The sequence below is a fragment of the Mauremys reevesii genome, linkage group 1, assembly GCF_016161935.1.
Source record: "Mauremys reevesii isolate NIE-2019 linkage group 1, ASM1616193v1, whole genome shotgun sequence".
Taxonomy (NCBI): domain Eukaryota; kingdom Metazoa; phylum Chordata; order Testudines; family Geoemydidae; genus Mauremys; species Mauremys reevesii.
This window is the reverse complement of record NC_052623.1, coordinates 214,162,871-214,182,778: the sequence shown is the minus strand read 5'-3', so window position 1 is coordinate 214,182,778 and position 19,908 is coordinate 214,162,871. Positions and strand designations below refer to the sequence as shown.

At 44.9% G+C, this 19,908-nt stretch overlaps 1 protein-coding gene across 8 annotated transcripts in view; it reads left to right on the top strand.

Moving 5' to 3' along the window:
- KPNA1 (karyopherin subunit alpha 1) overlaps positions 1–18,223 on the top strand; it is a 123,923-nt gene extending 105,700 nt beyond the window's left edge. For 5 of the 8 annotated variants that reach the window (XM_039530579.1, XM_039530548.1, XM_039530522.1 and 2 more), the window contains 3 exons: positions 2,591–2,718; positions 3,387–3,565; positions 16,023–18,223. In XM_039530579.1, the coding sequence (XP_039386513.1) occupies positions 2,591–2,718; positions 3,387–3,565; positions 16,023–16,210 (495 nt within the window). In that variant the 3' untranslated portion in view covers positions 16,211–18,223. The other 3 variants (XR_005596250.1, XM_039530538.1, XM_039530558.1) reach the window with 3 other exon arrangements.
- Positions 18,224–19,908: the final 1,685 nt, after the last annotated feature.

Here is a 19,908-nt window from a genome sequence, read left to right as displayed (position 1 = left end):
TTGGCGTGGTTCAACCCCATCCCTGATGCCTGCCCCTTTTGTAGAGTTCCTCTGGATGGTGTCTGCCGGCTCCCTTGACACCTTCGAGGAGCAGTGAGCGCTGTCTGGGGTTCTCTGTTTGGTGTCCCCTTCAGGTACCCTTTTTTGACCCTTCATACCTGCCCCATTACATTTTTGTCCCCCCCCCCCCCCGGCCCCCCTTTCACCTCCAGGGTAATTTCAGTTCTTAGAACTTATGGATCCTCCCCTAAGGCTTGGGAAGGGTCCTGCAACAATGGGCAGACTTGAGCCCGTCCACTTCCCGGAACCCAATAGGACCGCACTCGCACTGCTCCCTGGCACTGCTGTATCACACTGTTCACTTAGCAGTGATATCAGGGAACTGTTGTATAAAATGCTTGCATTTAAACACAGAATATTTACAAATAACTTAAAAGCTTGTTCTATTTTAAATATTTTGGAGAATAAAGAGAAGTTTTCACTTTTAAATGGAATCATGAGTTAAGTAATAACTTCTATTAAACATTTCCCAACTATAATTTTTCCCCTTAAAGTCTTCATTCTTTTAATGATTAAGTGTTTATAAAAAGTTAATTTTAATAAGAATTTCTAGGAATACATGTTAGTGAGATGTGTTTTTAAACGAAACTAAGATTTTTCTCTTTGCCGAGAGGAGGGAAGGGGATGGAGAGTTTAGAAAGCAATGGAGGCCCTTAGCCTTATGTTTTATGGCTTTGGTAATACACCTGGCACACCACTTCTTCTTTTTGGGGTACCTTAAATAAAAATAAAAAAATCTTTGGCTTATTTTCATATGCAGATCTCGTTCTAAAACATAAATATTTTAGGATGTTTTCAAACAAGGAAAAAAATGTGTCCTGGTTTTAAGACCTTTTTTTTTTTTAAACAGTAGATTGCTCCTCTATGTATACCTTATTATTTGTAGCAATTACCTTTATAGTTTGCAGTTAGACTCCTATCAAATATTCTGTGCAAGGTACAAATTACAGTTATTTATATGTATGTTTTTTTTAATATAATATATATGTTAGAAGCAAAACTGAAGTTGTAAAGTTGCATTCCAACGTCTGTGTAAATGGAATTGGAGGTCACAAATACAGATTTTTTTTTCTAGAGAGTTTTCATCTTTGATACTTTCAAAGCCTTAGGTATATGCCTGCTACTCAAGATATGTCTGGGTAGGTCTACACTTCAAACTTGTTGTAATTCTCAGCTCAAGGAGACATACTCGCACTAGCTCTAATTGGTCTAGTGCACTAAAAATAAAGTGTAGCCATGGAGATGCCCTGAGTACAATCCCGTGGTCTCCAACAGGATGGAACAGGAGTGTAGACATACCCTCAATGACAGAAAACAAAGGATTCCTAAAATTTCTTTCATTAGTTTATACCCTTTTACATCGCAGAAGCAACCAAATAAAAACATGGGCATATGAGCTGGCATAATTTAAGCATAATTTCAATAAACATAATTGAAAATATCATAAAATTCAGTGAAGGCAAGTTTATAATGTTACTAACCGTTTTTGCATCCGTATTGATGCAAAACATTTTCAAGAATGTTGCTATTCGCTTCACGAAAAGAGCAATGGTATCATGGGCAGAGAGATCTTACAGTGAAATCTGCAGGACCACTGTATGGTCTTCCATCTCCATTCTCTCCTTCACAGATGCAGGGATTGGTAAAAGGGTGTTATGGAATGTGGTGCCCTAGTAACCCTTACATTCTTTTTCTATTTCTGTGTGGTTAAATTTAATCCTTCCTCCATCCCAATGGATGATTTTACTGCTTTCTGCTATCCACTATGAAGGCTGTCTGATGTGGCAAGGATGGAGAATGAAAAATATCACTTTCTTTGTGAATTTTCTTTCTAGAATCTTTTGTCAGGCTCCCTTGTATGACTGCATTATGTCCAGAGTTTTTCTGATTATTGCTCATGTGTTAAGTAATTTTGAAAGGGAAGTGTGTGTTCCTAGAGAAAATATTTAAATTTCTTGTCAAGGCCATACTGCAAATGGTTTCACTTGAATAAGACTTTATAACATGTATGTGCTTAGTATTTCCCTTCGTTGAAAGCTATCATTCTAGAGAGTTCTGCCTGAGGGACACTCCTAAGCCCATGCTCAGAGCCAAAGATCTGATCTGCCTCCAGCTGTTGTAGAGATGGGGAACATTCCCACTGGGAAGACTCTGACATGAAGGATTCCAGACTGAAAAGTCTGAGCTAAGGCTGAGTTTTTCCATCCCTCAGCACTGGATTTGGGTGTACTTGTTTTTTTTTGTTTGTTTGTTTTTAAAGTTGAGTAGAATTCCAGATTTAGTTCATAGGGTTAGGTGAAAATAGTCTCTAATATGTGTATGGAATGAAGCAAGGGCTCCTGCCTCAATGATGGGTCATGCTGTGTTGGATTCCTAGAAAATGCAAAACATGTGGTGCCCTAGTAACCCTTAAGTTCTTTTTCTGTTTCTGTGTGATTAAATTTAATCCTTCCTCCGTCCCAATGGATGATTTTGTTGTATTTCTATTTGTAGTTGACACACTTAACTTGTATGTCATTTCCTTTTGCAGACCGTCATAGATGCCCACATTTTCCCAGCCCTCATCAATATTTTGCAAACAGCTGAATTTCGGACAAGGAAAGAAGCTGCTTGGGCAATAACAAATGCAACATCTGGAGGTTCTGCTGAACAGATCAAGTAAGTAGCAGTGAAAATTGCTCTGCATGTTTAAATGGATGTAATGTTTATGTGAAAGATACCATACTAAGAACCCTGGAGCTGGAAAGCCTCTTTCTTGAGAACAGACAGTTGAAATGCCCAATTTCCCTATGCTGTCTCTTTCCAATGTATCTCACTCCTCTGGAGTGGTCAGAGACCACTTCTAGAGGTGAATTCAGTTATGAATTGTCCATTCAATCCTTGGCCTTGGCTGAGAGTGCCCACGAGAGAACCAATTGTGAGGCTGGTGCTTGTAACAGAAATATCTCTCCTTTCACCTTCACCTTCCAGCTCATTTCACAGAGGCCATCACAATCCGAATGTAGCAACTTCCAATAAAGAACTAAAGAAGAATAGTTCAAAGGCCCATTTCCAATCCCTGAGCCAGCCAATCCCTGGTACATTGCTCTTCTTGGTTTATGTACATGAACAAACCCTGCTCAAATGCAGTCTCGTGGTTTCTACGTTTTTAAAGCTGAGCTGGTGGAGGCCCACATAGATGATAGTTTACCCAAGTGAGTTAGTGTCTTACCAAGTTATTTTGGTTCTCAGTCCTCTACACTAAACACTGGACAGTATGGCCTCATAAATTACACAGGTTACCTTAATCCAAATGATTGACCATGTTTGTGTATGGTGTTTTTCAGATACTTAGTAGAACTGGGATGTATCAAACCGCTTTGTGACCTCCTTACAGTAATGGACTCAAAGATTGTGCAGGTGGCACTGAATGGGCTGGAGAACATCCTGAGGCTCGGAGAGCAGGAAGCCAAGCGCAGTGGCACTGGCATTAATCCCTACTGTGCTCTTATTGAAGAAGCATATGGTAAGAGCATAATCTCTGTAGAGGATAGGTGTTATGGCAGTAATCAGGAGCGCTGTGCTTTTGAGTATTTCATTATCATCATTCGTCATAACCCCCTGAAAAAGAACTGTTCCTAGACAAGTGTCCATCCATCAGTGTGCTCCATCTCCTGGTTTAGCTCTGCCCACATACAGTGTGGAGGAAGTTGTGACATAGCCATGGTACAATCTATAATAATGAGGAGTCTCACTCCTGCCCTCTTACCTTGGGTGCCCTTTACACTGCTTTGCTGCTGTAGCTTCCAGTCTGGACTGATCACAAACAGCATTCAGCATGTAAGTCACTCCCAGCTATGTCTGTGTGTGAGCTGCAGCCAGCCAGCCCCACCTTGACTCTTACCAGTCTTGGATATAGTACAGGGTGACCCCAACTCACTCCCAATCTTAGATTCCCGTCCCAGAAATATATGTCCTATACTGCCCCACCCACTCCTAGACAATACAAGTATTTTAAATCCATTAGTTCTTTAAGATGATAATATGCCAGTTCATTATGCCACATAGTTCATCAGACACTTCAATTTAAACATATATGATTAGATAAAACAGTAAAATAAGTTTATTAACTACAGAGAGAGAGAGATTTGAAGTGAATACAAGTAATGAGGCATAAGTCAGAAATGGTTACAAGAAAAATAAAGGTAAAACAAAACTAGTGCCTAACTTAACAAACTGTTAAATTCAAAGCAAAGTTTTTCTCATCACATGCTCTCTCAGCAGTCTTACAGGCCAAACTTCATAGATCAGGACCCCTTCTTCTGTTTAATGAGTGCTTCCTTTTGTCCCTTCTTCTCATGTGGTGAATTGATGGATAGAAAGAGAGAAGGGGGTCCCTTGGGGCATTTATTCCTCCTGCTTATAGTGTCAGTCCCCATCTTGGAAAACATTTTCAGCTGAGATTCAGAAGACTGTGTCTATGTGTAAGGATATTCCCTGCAAGTTTTCCCATCTGTTTGAACTCCCTTCCTGCTTGATGACTCTGTTTACTGCTTAAATGTAAATTAAGCAGAACACACATTCTCTTGTTTGAGACAGTCCTGTTTACCAGTCTTAGTTTGGAATATGTGTTGTTAACATTGTACGGGGAAATCTTATAACTTCATATACACTGTTGCCGCACGTTTTATCAGGACAATATTGACCAGCAAATTATGAGTTTTCAGATGGTAAAGACCCATCTTATACAAAGATTATTACTATAGTGTGTAGGGTGTGGACACGGATACATTCTGTCACAGCGGTATATGCACATTTACTTTTTACTCTGTTTGTGCCAATTATGGGTACGTCTATACAGCATACTAAGTTAGGTCTCAGACTTAGATTCAAAGCTAAGCCCCCCTTCCGTCCACGCAGAAATTAGTTTGGCTTGAGCCAGTAACCCTTCTTGACTCAGTCCAGTGGACACTGCTGGGGAGGAGGGGAGAAGGGGGTGGGGTCAGAGCCCGAATCCCACTGTGATGTGGTTCAGAGCCCAAGCATTTTGCATTGTGGACGCAGCTCAAGTCTGGGTCGCCAGACGTCTCTGGAGAGTCCGCCAACACTATCCGTGAATCACCTGGTGCTTTATTTTCCAACCCTTCAATTCCAAACTCACTTCCCAGGAACCGGACGCAACTTCCTGGTTTAAAAACAGCTGCTCAGTGTTTAACCTTCATTTCCATGTGGACTGCTCACCCGGAAGCAACAAACACAGTGAGAACTCATGTGTATTTGCTGGGGCCAGCAGCAAGATGAAGTCCTGCATCAAGTGCAAGGCTAGCTGGCCAGAGGAATGCAGACGGATTCTAGTTAACCTCTGACGTGAGGCAAGCAAGACATTTGACTTCGGTAAGAGCATGAGAAATAACCATGTATATAAAACAATATACGAGCGACTGGCAGCATTGGAGATCGACTGGACGGCAGATCAATGCAGAAGGTGGATCAAGAGGCTGAGGCAGACTACCAGAAAGTCAAGAATGCTAATGACAATTCTGGGAATTCCCCTGTCTTCCTGTCCCTTTTACAAGGAATTTGACCATGTACTGGGAACTGCACTGAGTCCCAGTGGTACATGACACTGCTGAGTGACAATGGCGACCTTATAACCCCCATGTTACAGGGACCACCTGAAGAGAGCAAGCTGCCAGATAAAGAGCAAGAAGTCATGCTGGAGCTGAGACCCGTAACCGAAGAAGCCATGGTGCTGGAGTAGCTACAGCATGTGTGTGTGTGTGTGTCCATACTCAGAGGACCTTTTCAGGGACAGCCTTGTGGAGCAGTACCCTGCAGACCTGGCATCAGAACAAGCGCCGGAGCCTGGTAAGTTTCTGCTGCCATGTTTGTTTTTATTAGTATATGATAGGGAAGGATTTCCAGCTTATGAGCCTATTCAATTATTAATACAACCCAGGATTTCTGTGCATTTCATTCAGGATGGGACTCATGCCATTCCACTTAGGGTCCACCCACCTTCTCCCCACTGCCACATTGGATTCAAAATGAACGCAGCAAAAGGACACAACCAGTTATGAAATTTTTACTAGTTACTCACTGATTGGTGTATGTATATGGGTTGGTGCGCCACAGTTCACAGCCTCACATACCCCTCCCGTGCAGTACAGTGCATTTTATAAATCGTCCGTGAACAAACTATTCCCAGATGCCTGTGAATTGATTCCCAAAAAACTGGGCTGTTACGAGTCCAAACAAAACTGTGGTGTGTGTTTGGTTCATTGCGGGCTTTAACACATGAGTCTAAACTACAGCAGAGCATGTCAGTCTTAGGATTCCCAATGAATGGCAGTGAGTCGGGTGTTTGTATGGATACAAGGTGCTAACAAGGAGGCTGTACTGCATCTTCATGCAAATTCAGTGTCTTGTTTTTTTTTATCACAAATTTTCACCATTTCTGGCTGGTGATGAAAGTAGACTTCTCATGGAAGAGGAACCCCAGACAGTCTGTTACGTTCCAGGATAGGGCATACTTTTTAGGTCCCGCTCTATAAGTCATGAGGACCCCGCTCCATTCTGCAATGTGGTATTTAGTCACTAGAAGCTGAAATAGTTCCTTAGCACTGATGGCTATCAGTGACCTCCAGAGGTTGCCCTGCCTGACAGGATTGAACAATCATTGCTTGTAACTAGATCACTCATAAGTCGTCTCCCCTCCTGCCCTGCCCCAAACTTCCCTTCATAGACTCTACCCTCCCCCCAAAAAGGGGGATATAGAAGTAATTAGAATTGAATTTTGTATGTGTGTCTTAACATGATGTCTTCTGGTTTTCATTGCTGTTCCAAAGGATTTCTGAAGTGGACAGTGTGTTGTGTAAATAGAGTAGAATACAGCCCATTGATTTAAAAGTATGCATCTTTTGACCGAATGAAAGTAGTAGTTCCTTTAATAAACTGTGAAATGTATTTTTTTTTACCATGCTCAGAAAATAATGTTCTGTCTTTCTCCTTTCAATGCCACAGGCACCAGGAGCCTGGGTCTGCAGACCACCTATAGCAGGGGAAGAGAAAGAGCCGAAGATGAGCAGATAGGAGACTTGCTCAGTAAAAAAGAATCAGCGGATCCAGGTCCAGGAGATCCAGCTCGACTACCAAAAAGATAAAGATTATTCCAGGGTGGAAAGACAGAGAGAGAGGCTGCCCAGTGCAAGGAGAGAATGGCAGACAGATTCATGGAGCATGATGGCCGGTTGAGAAAGGAAGATAGAGCGCAGCAGAAGTAGATGTTCAAGTACTTACTGCAGCTGATGGCTACCAGACTGCAGGCTCCACTACCAACCAGTGTCTTCTGCTGCAGACCCACAGCCTGAGTCCCCTTACCACTATCGATCCCTGCAGAGCTCCCATCCTTTAGAGTTAGACAATTCAGGAGGGGACTGGAGCATGTCACAGGCAAACACTGGCACATTGAACAGACTGATGCACCCTGTGCACTCATCCTCTCCTGTTCAGGTGCATCTTGCACATCCAAAATGTTCCAGAAAGGCCAAGATGGACCTTCTGAGTGGGTTTTTTTAGGGTCAAAGTTAGGTTATACTATTGTGCTGCACACCATAATGGCAGCTGGTCTGCATTACTGATTGTTGCAACATTTAAATACCTGCATGAAATAAAATGTTGGATTTGCACGTAAAACGACCAGAACAAATTTTATTATATGCAATGAAAGCAGGGGCACAAACTTTAATGTATGTCATCTCATAGCCAATGTCAAAGTTTCATAATAAAAATTTACAAATTGTCATTACAATAATTCATAAACTGTGCATGGCAGTACAGTGCCAGTTTGATAAAATGCATAACATACCTTCATACACTTCATAAACGTCTTTACAGAATTCATGATACACAGTACCTACATATTTACAAAAAATCACATGCACAACTTCATATGGCATTTCATTCCCCCTCATGAATTATGTGGGTGCATAAAACCTCCCTGATTTCCATTGTGCATCTGGATCCAGCACCAGTCATGACAGGTGCACTGTCGGCTGTATATACCATTTCAGATATTCTGAAATGTCCTGAGTCCACTCCTGGCAAAAACGTTCCCCCTTCTCCTCCCAAATATTATAGCATAAGAATGGCAATACTGGGTCAGGCCAATGGTCCGTCTAGCCCGGTATCCTGTCTTCCAACAGTGTAGGGCACAGCAAGCCACAATAATGCAGACTGGATTAATGACATTGGCCCCCAAATTATTTTGGAGGCAGCACCAATGGGATTTCAGTCTGTCAAATGCACATTCTATCACCAACCTACAGCAATTGAGTGTGCAATTAAACCTTTTTTTTGCCAGATCCTCTGAAATTTGGGCAGGGCTTTATAAGCCATGGCAACAAAGGGTAAGCAAGCTTCCCTAGAATAACAGTGGGGACAGTAATTTTATTTATAACAATGTTATTTGGTGGGAATAATATCCTAGTTTCTCCATTAAGGTAAAGTCCCGATCTCTGGAACACCCTGGCATCATGCACCCTGCTAGTGCATCCCATGTTAGTGTCCATGAATCTGCCCCTGTGGTCAACCTGCATAATGGTGGAGTAGTATCCTTTGTGGCATAGCGCTCCTTGCAGTGGGCAAACTATAGGCACATGAATCCCATCAGTGGCCCCATCAGTTTGAAAACCCCGTTCTCTGAAAACCAGCAATTATTTCAGGAATGTTTCTTATGCCCACTGCCTTTGGGTAAATCACACGCCTGATGGACTCTCAGTGATCCCCACAGATGATTTGCCAACTCCAAACTGGTTAGCCATGAAACTGGAGCAGTCTGGGATAACCAGCTTCCAGATGGCTATAGTGACCTGGTCTAGCATGGCTGCCCGTATGTGGGTGTCCTTGTGCTGGAGGGCAGAGACAAGCTGATCGCAAACCTCCAGAAATGTCCGCTTTTTCATCCAAAAGTTCTGGACCCACTACTGGTCATCCCAGGTCTGCATGACAATGTGACCCCACCCGTCTGTGCTGGTGGCTCTGCTCCAGAAGTGCCAGTCTATGCAGAGGGAGTCTACAGCTAAGGCAAAAGCAGACGTGAGCAGCATCAGCTGGCTTGGGGCTGGCATGTCAGTATCCTCCTACGAGAGGTGCCTTCCACAGCTCAAAACCTGCCACTGAAATGTCCATCAGCATCTTGCAGATGCTTTGCCTGTATCTCAAAATAGGACTGAGAGCATGAGATAGAGAAGTTCTTCCACCTGGGTGGAATCCATGATGGCTTCAGGCTGTAGGAAGAGTGCAGACACAAAATGGCTTGTCTGGATGCGTTCCTGGGCTAAAACCACCCAAAACACTTCCAGCGAACTCCCGCAGGATGGGCAGACAAGTTCTTCCACAACCCATTATAGAAAAAAACACAGAACATCTTAGGCTGATGAGGGCACAGGAGCCTGGGGTTACGATGGTATATGCTTACAGAAGCTGAAGTTCTGAGTCAGGTCATGTGCATTATGGATGCTCCAGCATGGTTATGAGGCCCGAATGCGAATGCTCAAGCACGGGCTTGGAAACACAAGCCCACAAGCCTGGGTCCCACAGATCTGGGCTTCATGTCTTGGGTAGACATAACCTACGAGTTTTGTTGGTGGCACTCAACAGCAATATTTTTCCTTCAGAGCAGACACAGTTCAGGATCTCTGCTCTGCTTATTTAATCCTACAGTTACAGGGCCTCTTTCATTTGTTCTAACCTCCTCCTTTCCCCACTTTTGATCTGTGAAATCCAGGCAGAAAAACAACTTCCTGCCTTTCTTATAGCATAGCTTATGATCTGCTGCTCTTATTGGGGGTTCCTGATGGGTGCTGATACCACTTGATCCTGGTGCTGTAGTAACAGCTCCGTAGATTCAGTGTGGCTTAGTCTCTGCCTCTGCCACCCTTCAGCTGTCTTCCATATTGGGGGATCCTGGTACCTTCTAGCTCAGGTCCAGACATCTCTTGTCTGCAACTGATTCCTCACCCCCTGGGCAATTGTGAGAGAGATTCTGGGGTGTGACTGTCTCCTACAGTTGTGGGAGGGCAGGGATGGGGAGGGCCTGTAAATTACCTGGCCTTTAATACCAGCTCTCTGCTTTTGGGTCCTTCCATACACCCTCCTTTTCCACAAAAACAATGAGGAGTCCAGTCCATACACCCTTCTTTTCCATGTGCCTTCGTTCAGGCAGTGCCAGATATTCTAGTTTTCTTCCTATTCCCTCAGGCTTAGAGGGACAGTGGGGTAAAAAAAAAGGGGGGGGAGGAGGAGGATCCAGGGAACTACAGCAACTTCCAGTCCCTGGAAAAATCATGGATCAGGTCCTCAAGGAATCAATTTTGCAGCACTTAGAGGAAAGGAAGGTGATCAGGAACAGTCAGCATGGATTCACCAAGGGCAAGTCATGCTTGACTAACCTAATTGCCTTCTATGTTAAGATAACTGGCTCTGTGGATGAAGGGGAAGCAGTAGATGTGTTATTCCTTGACTTTAGCAAAGCTTTTGATACAGACTCCCACAGTATCCTTGCTAGAAAGTTAAAGTAGCATGGGCTGGCTGAATGGACCATAAGGTGGATAGAAAGCTGGCCAGATCATCGGGTTCAACGGGTAGTGATCAATGGCTCCATGTCTAGTTGGCAGCCGGTATCAAGCGCAGTGCCACAAGGGTCGGTCTTGGGGCCAGTTTTGTTCAATATATTCATTTAATGATCTGGAGGATGGCGTGGACTGCAGCCTCAGCAAGTTTGCAGATGACACTAAACTGGGAGGCGTGGTAAATACGCTGGAGGGTAGGGATAGGATACAGAGGTACCTAGACAAAGGATGGGGTAAAATAAATCTGATGAGGTTCAACAAGGACAAGAGCAGAGTCCTGCACTTAGGATGGGAGAATCCTATGTACTGCTACAGGCTGGGGACCGAGCAGCTAGGCAGTAGTTCTGCAGAAAAGGACCTAGGGGTTACAGTGGACGAGAAGCTGGATATGAGTCAACAGTGTGCCCTTGTTGCCAAGAAGGTCTAATGGCATTTTGGGCTGTATAAGTAGGAGCATTGCCAGCAGATCGAGGAACGTGATCATTCCCCTCTATTCGGCATTGGTGAGGCCTCATCTGGAGTACTATGTCCAGTTTTAGGTGCCACAATACAAGAAGGAGGTAAAAAAATAGGAAAGAGTCCAGCGGAGGGCTACAAAAATGATTAGGGGGCTGGAGCACATGACTTATGAGGAGAAGCTGAGGGAACTGGGATTATTTAGTCTGCAGAAGAGAAGAATGAAGGGGGGTTTGATAGCTGCTTTCAACTACCTGAAAGGGGGTTCCAGTGAGGATGGCTCTAGACTGTTCTCAGTGGTAGCAGATGACAGAACAAGGAGTAATGGTCTCAGGTTGCAGTGGGGGAGGTTTAAGTTGGATATTAGGAAAAACGTTTTCACTAGAAGGGTGGTGAAGCACTGGAATGGGTTACCTAGGGAGGTGGGTCTAAGATTCTAAGGAATCTCCTTCCTTAGAGGTTTTTACGGTCAGGCTTGACAAAGCCCTGGCTGGGATGATTTAGTTGGGGATTGGTCCTGCTTTGAGCAGGGGGTTGGACTAGATCAGGGGTCCTCAATGCTGTGCTCGCGGGGGCATCTAAATGTGCCCGCGTCCTGGCCGGTGGTCGAGCAACCGCCGAAATGCCGCCAAATTTCTGCGGCATTTTGGTGGCAACGCCTCTTGACGTCGCTTGTTGGCAAGTGGCGTCATCGAGAGGCGTCGCTGTCGCATTTTTGGGGCATTTTGGCGGCGATGCCTCTCGACGCCACTTGCCGCCGACAAGTGACATCATCGAGAGGTGTCGCCGCCGCCACGGTCCATCGTCTGGTGCCCACCAGACAAAAAGGTTGGGGACCACTGGACTAGATGATCTCCTGAAGTCCCTTCCTACCCTGATATGATTCTACTACTGTGCGCCCCCTTACCTCCTTATCAGATTTAAGGTGTTTATGTACTTCAATGAGGCCCTTCATTCCATGTCTCTTTCATCAATTGCATGAGGTCAAGGTCCCTCTTCCATCCAGCCTTCTGCTCTGACTTGGTGCATTCTACATTTTCTGCCTTGAATCTCCTTTCCCTTTAGATTCCTCTGTACTCCCTAACAGGATGTCTAAAACATCCTCAAAAACATTGAAATGCCAACTCTCCAAAGGGACAAAGGCATGTCCTTAGAGGATGGAGAACTCACCCCACTCCTCTGAGTCTGATACTAGTGAGGAGAGTAGGCTTTGATCCGAATGACCTGAGGGTGCTGATAGACAGGGTGCAAAGCACCCTAGATAGCTTGGAGGATGCATGAAGCACTATTGTGCTTCCTGGAAAAGGGCCCTCTTTCTGCCTGGAACACAGTCACTTCCAGTATGTGATATTTTTCTTTTAGCCTATTCTCTTTTCTGAGGATCTTGGAAAATAATATGGGCACACTCACAATAGCTGTCAGTGGTGGGGGAAAGGATCCATATTTTCCAGTATTTAGCCAATATTTAGTATTCCTGGACGCCTTCCTGGTGACATAAATGGGTAGTTTTGGTGCCTCAAGTTTGGTGTTGGGAGAAAAGTTCCTTAACCTTTTACTCTACTGGGCAATCCATTTCCGTACCAGCCAGGGCTTAGTACTACTTCCATCTGACAAGTTTGGAGTTGCCTCCATTGGGTTTCTGGATTGTCAGAATTGGGTTTAGAGAATTTGGACCATTCTAATTGAACCAGATTGATCACAGATGGTTCGGTATATCCACATTAATTGTGTTAATCCAATGTTAAGGGCATCTGCAGGTTTGTTTTGTCTCCACATTAGTACTGTTCTAATTGGTTTCCAGTGCAGTGCCTGTCTTTTAGTTCCTGGCAAGTCTCTGAGAATCTGAGTGTCATCTGTGTATTTCTGGCATTTTACTTCATGCTGTTTCCCTGCCTCTTGGCATTAAATGCTGAATCCCACAGGTGAGCGATTTGAAGTTGAAGGAGTTGATGCCCATCAGGACAGTCTGGATGTAACCAAAGAGAAACAGTGGAACACATCACATGCAGTTCCACTAATCCCTGCCATATTTCTGAGACTGAACAGCAGGATTCCATAGACAACTATATTAATTGCTATGAAGAGGTCGAGCCATATGAATGTGCATATCTGGCCCTTATCCTTGATCCTCTTCAATCTGCCATCATCGGTATCTTTTTTTGCCCGAGGCCTGACTGGTAATGGTCCAGGATATTAATAGCATGTAGATGAAGTTGGAGGCAATCTTTGCTGAGCTTCTCAGCTTACTTCTTAGTAGTGCTTAGGTACTATGGTGATGGACTCTATAAAATGCTAAGATAAATTAAACTGGGATATTAAATACTGAGTGATAGCTGGAGAGCTCAGTTGTGTTGAGCAATAATTTCTTAAACAATAGCTGGACTGTGGCCTACTTAGGGAAAGGCAGTACTCAGAGAGGGGGGCGGGGGGGTATCATCTTATAGAATTGTAGAAATATAGGGCTGAAAGGGAACTTGACAAATCATCAAGTCCAGCCCCCTGCATTGAGACAGGACCAAGTAAACCTAGGCCATCCCTGACAGATTATCCACCTGTACTTAAAAACCTCTAGTGCCGGGGATTCCACAGCCTCCCTTGGAAGCCTGTTCCAGATCTGAACTACCCTTCTAGTTAGAAAGTTTTTCCTAATATCTAACCTAAATCTCCCTTGCTGCAGATTAATCCCATTGCTGCTTCTGCTACCTTCAGTGGACATAGAGAATAGCCGATTCCCATCCTCTTTTTAACAACTCTTAACATATTTGAAGACTGTTATCAGGTCCCCACTCAGACTTCTTTCATCAACTAAACGTGCCCAGGTTTTTTAACCTTTCCCCATAGGCCAAGTTTTCTAAACCTTTTATCGTTCTGTTGCTCTCCAGTTAGTCCACATTTCTCTTGAAGTGTGGTGCCCAGAATTGGACACAGGTGGAGTCACCTGTCCTAGTCAACGTATGAGAGTCAGTTTGTTTCAGTGTGTCTTTGGTTTACAGTCATACAAATGAGGGCTCCACAGATATATCCACACATCAGGCAGATGTGGCCACACAGGTTTGCCACAGTCTGCTTTCTTTGCTCACGCTTCTCTTTGCCTTTTTCTGTTCTGCTATTCTCATCCTGATCTGGCAGCAGCTTCTCATCTGTTTGGATTAACTTGGGCAATTTTTAGATGAACTTTGAGAGTGTCCTTATATTGTTTTTACATTGGCCTGCCAGTATACGTGCTCCCTTTTTTAACTGTCCATAAAATATGGCTTTGGGGGATCACATATCCATCCACAAGGTGACCAGCCCAGCAAAGCCGTGCCTGTAAGATTAGGGATTCAACACTAATCATGCAGTACTGGTCCAGGACTTTGATGTTTGGTATCCTGTTTTGCCCGCTTGATGTTACAGATTCTTATCTGTCTGCAGACAGTGCTTCTGAAAATGCTGTAGTGGCTTCCAGACTACCAGGCCTGATTTTGTCATGCCTCTGTGTGCAGTGCACATTTTTAATACTGCCCTGGGGAACTGTCCCTCTGCTTAGCTGCTTTCCCTACGTGCCCAGTTCCTGGGGAAGAGCAGCTAATTAGACCTACTGCAGAAAATAGCCAGAGTTTTCCTCTGGAACCAATACCATTCTCACAGGAGAGGAGGAAGAAGCAGAAAGAGCCCAGCAGCTCTTCTCCCTTCTCCCCCCTCTCCTGTGAATGACGGGACAGATCCTCAGTTCCTCTCCTGGTCTGGGAAGTGGGAGAAGGGAAGTGAAGTACCCAGGAGGAGCAGAGGTGGGGCTGTTTGGGGCAGAACTGATGAGTGGGGGAATGGAGGGAGCAGAATTGATGTGGGGACAGCCTTGATTTGGGGGTTGGTTAACAGAATTAATTGCTGAGCTGGAGGACAGGCAGGTGAGAAGGTGACAGACCCACACACACTTTTTTTCAAGTCACTTTAAACACTGTTTGCAGTAGTTCAGCTGCATTATACATGCAGAGTAATGGGTCCAGCACACAGAAGCACTGTGTGAACACTACTACAGCAAGCATACTCGCGACACAGTCTAATCATGAAAATGTTTCCAGGCTTTGCTATTCAGATCCTCAGAGCTTTATCTCGTGATCTGGTTGTGCAATGGGAAACAAAGAACCTATGTAACAGAACCTGGTCTTTTTGGTTGTGGTGGAAGAGAGAAGAGCTTCTGCAATGGAGCTCTTTCTGGAGGTGCAGAAGCTTGTTCTCTCTAGCGCAGAGGTGGGCAAACTACAGCCCGGGGCCACATCTGGCCCGCAGAACCATCAGGAGGCTAGCCCCGGCCCCTCCCCCGCTCTCTCCCTCCCCCGCAGCCTCAGCTTGCTTGCTCCACCGCTGGCACGGCTGTGAGCTCCTGGGGCAGCACAGCTGCAGAACCTGGCCTGACCAACTGCTCTGTGCTGCGCGATGGCGCGGCTGTAGCACTGCCAGCCACCGGTGCTCCAGGCAGCGTGGTAAGGGGGCACGGAGCAGGGGCGTTAGAGGGCAGGGGAGTTTGGGGTGGTGGTCAGGAGGTGTGGATATGGGGTCGGGGGGAACAGGGGGTTGAATGGGGACATGGGTCCTGGGGGGGCAGTCAGGAAGGAGGAGGGGTTGGATGAGGCTGTAGGGGGCAATCAGGGGACAGGGAGAAGGGGTGGTTGGATGGGGCAGGGGTCCTGGGGGTGTGTGTCAGGAATTAGAGGAGGGGTTGGATGGGGCAGCAGGGGTTGGGGGGGGGCCACGACTCTCTCCCCTAACCGGCCTTCCATACAATTTATGAAACCCGATGCGGCCCTCAGGCCAAAAAGTTTGCCTACCCCTGCTCTAGCAGGTGGGATGGGGAGAGCATGTGTGTCTGTCCTGGATTGACCTGTGCTTTTTGTTTGCTTCTTTCCCATATAGGCCTGGATAAGATTGAATTCTTGCAGAGCCATGAGAACCAGGATATCTATCAGAAGGCCTTTGATCTGATTGAGCACTACTTTGGGTCAGAGGACGAGGACAGCAGTATTGCCCCACAAGTAGATCTCAGCCAGCAGCAGTACATCTTCCAGCAGTGTGAGGCTCCCATGGAGGGCTTCCAGCTCTGAGGTGCCCCATGCTATCTGTTCCTCCACCCAGACAGTCCTCATGTAAAGCCTTGAGTCACCCTTGGAGTGATTCCATAACCCCTTACTGTCCCCATCTACCTGAGTTCCCTTCCCATATTCTTCCTTGGGTGCCTCCTTGGATGCCTTTCTGAGCTGCATTCAGTCCTGACATAAAATGTGTCAGATTAATTACTTTGCTTTATGTGCCAGCCTGGGCATTGGCGTATGGAACGCTTCACAGATATTGGAGTAAACTCTGTCCCCTGCAACTACAGCTTCCAGTGGACATGCTTCCTAGTTACTAGGCACATTGAACACAACTGAACCTGTCCCGTTACAAAACTGAGCTCCCATCTGGACTCCACAGGCCACTTCGAAGATCTGGACTCTCTCATTCTCTCCTCTCAACCCAAAAAGGACTTGTGAGTAGGTCAGTCTTATCACCTCCCTAAAAGCGACTTTTGTAACTGGCTTCTAAAATGGAGAAACTACCACATTGCCCCATCCCTAACACAATGTGGCCTCTTTGTTAAAGTGGAACGCTTCCTAACTTCATGCTTCTGATTCTGGTCCTCACTAGCTTAGTCACAGATGATATATCTCTACCCACTCATCCAGCTTTTACATTTTTCTATTCAGCTTAACTTGAACTGGTTTCTGTTCTGTAAATTACCTTTTGATGTAAAATCTTAGCGTGCTAAACTGTCAGCGTGAGGAAGACTCTGTAGTGATAGGTCTCCTGACTACTTGCAGTCTCATGACGTAGAGCTTCCTGTTTAAAATACCAGCCCACCCCATAAAATAGAAACCTCCTGATCAAGGTCTGTTTAACAAATATACTGTGATACTACATCCCATCTTTCCATTTTCCCCTCACTACTCTCATGGCCCCAGATGAATTAGCATGGAATACATGGTTCCTGTAGGCCACACTTGTAAGGCATTGCTGAGTGCGTGACTGCTGTAATTTACAGCTGTAGTCAGCCCCTTTGACTCTGCAGCCTGCTTGGATCACAAGCATCTAATGCAAAGGTGGCAATTCAATTTCTGAATGTAATGGATTCATTGGGCTGCATTCTCTCAAGCCATTTGGGACCTTTTGGAATACACCTTTTCCCCAGAGTAAACGTTTCAAAAGTTGCCCCTACTGCAGTGTCATGCATTTGTGGTAAATCCTATTGGCAGAACTGTCTACAAGATCCTTCTTATGGCTTCATTCAATGACAAGCCCCTGCAAGAGCTTCAACCACTCACAGGGTACAGGTTTAAAAAAAGCATTTATCAAACTGCTGAAAGGCCTAAGCATTAACTCTGTGACCCCTTCTTTAAAACCTGTGCTTTAGGATGGAAACTGATCTGTGAGGGCATTGAAGAAAGCCACCTGTTGCCTCCCTTTCGAATCCAATCAGCCTCCACCTTCCCTGTTACTTTCTCTAGTGCTGCTTTGTGCTCAAGGAACATTTGGTTTACTGCACTTGACCTGTAAATTGACTTCAATTCTTTGTAATTTTAAAGGTTAAATTAGGTGATTAATTTAAAAACAAAACAAAACCCCTCTGTGTTGCCTTTACATCATATGATAAATAATTGTTTCTCTTTCTTGAAGGGTAACTTGAACTGTTTCTCTTTCTAGAAGCACTGATTAGTAACAAAATCTTGTTTTGTCATTTGGAATTTTTGTGCTAGATTTTAAATGTAAATTACCAATAACATGTCATTTCTATAGAATTTGTTTAAAATCATGTACTTTTTTTTGGATGGTATGAAAATGCTACATATTTTGTAAACAAGTCTAGGCAAAGTGTGTGTGTGTATATATATTGTGTATATATAGATGTATTATTCTGTATGTATACACACACGCACATACACACATACTGTGTGTGTTTTCTCCCCCAGGCTAGTGAAAACAATGTGGTGCATTGTTGTATATCCTTGCCCTTCCCCCCGCCACCCTAAGGAAATAATGACAGTTGCCTCTAAATAAGTGAATTAAAACAAAGTCCATTTAAACTGAGTGGCTTGCCTTTCTATGTAAGGAACCTGGCTAGTGTTTCTGTTACTTATGCCAGTGGATATGTGAATTCAGAGCAGAAAGGGATCCATTTTTAATGGGCGGCAACATAGTCTAGTGCATGGAGAGTCAGGACTCTTGGGTTCTGTTCCCAGTTCTATCATGTAGTATGTGTAGCCTTGGGGAAGTTACTTTACCTGTTTGCACCTCTCTTTATCCACCTGTAAATGGAGGTACTCCCGTTTGAGATCCTCATGCAAGTACCTTCATCAGCCTATGGTCTTATTTCAGCTCTGCCTCACTCTTTGGCCTTGCTACTATTGCTCACCTTCTAACAGTCTCGATGCTTTAAGCTGGGCCCCACTTCACAGAAGGGAGAACGCAGGGCTGCCAAATGTCACACATCTGGTAACTGTCCTCATCCCTGCAGCTCAGCCTGTCACACACTTGACTGAGCTACAGGCGGGAGCTGCATTTTCTCCTCCAGACACTAAAAGCTGCTGTGGAACCTGGCAGGAAACTAGGCCCCTGCTTGATCCAAGCAAGGAAGGAGCAGCAAAGGCGGCAGTGGTTGTGGTGGGTGGTTGGCTGGCAGGGACAGAAGGTGAGGGGGACTCAAAACTACCCACAAGCTTCAGCCAGCATCCTATCTCCTTGCTGGAGCACGGGCCCTCCAGCTCGCATCTTTTTAAGACCTTCTGTGCCATTTAATCTGTTCCAGGACCAGCACAAGGGTCCGTCAGTGCCATCTGGAATGGGTTTTCCGGGGGGACTCTATGGCAACTTTAGCAATAGGACAGTATTTTCTCTCTCAAATGCCTGGGTCCTGGAAGGATAGTACACTCCGGCTGTATATGTGGCCATAGGCATAGGGCTCCTGGATTCATGCCTGATATAGGCAGCATGGTTCAAGCCTTTAGTTCTTCCACAGTATATAGTTCTGGAAGACACCTGCCACCTTCAGCCAGACTGGGTTATGGGGCATGTGTTGTGGATGAATATTTTACTCCTTAAGGTAAATGTGACCCTGAGCCTCGCTATGGACCAAAGAGCAAGATGGATATGAAATAGCGTTCTGCAGATGGTCTGTGCTCCCCTCAATCAGTCTTGATTTAGAGTTGTAGGTCCAGATAAGGGATTTTGTTGGGGTGTATTGAGGGGGCCTCCCATCAGCCAAACCCAGTATCTAGGCCAGAAACCCACTTTCCCAGGTCTTAACCATTGGTTGTTGAGTAACACTGCCCTGGAAGCCATCACAGTAGGAGAGAGGCTATCTTGTTTGAAGGCCACATCTGGAAACATGGATTCCTTCACTACCCCCATGAGAAACATGGAGTTTACTTTACCTGTGCTGATGCTCAGGTGCCTGCAAAAACAACACTAAATCAGCAACAGTTCAGAGGAGGAACATAAGGACAGCCCTATGGCCCAGCCTTTGTTTGAAATTCTAGAATCCAAGCAGGACTAGAATAATGTAAATATAAAATGGTAACATCTTCTACGTTAACATTAATTGTCTGTAAACTAAAATTGGCTGTGCATTATTTTTGTCTGATACAAGAAAACGTATTGGTATGACTACTTGTTTCAGAAAAACAATAAAATAAACTTTATATCCTCAGCTGAAGGTAGGCACCTTGGTTTTACATACATTAGGCTGGTACAATTAAATGTTGATTGTACG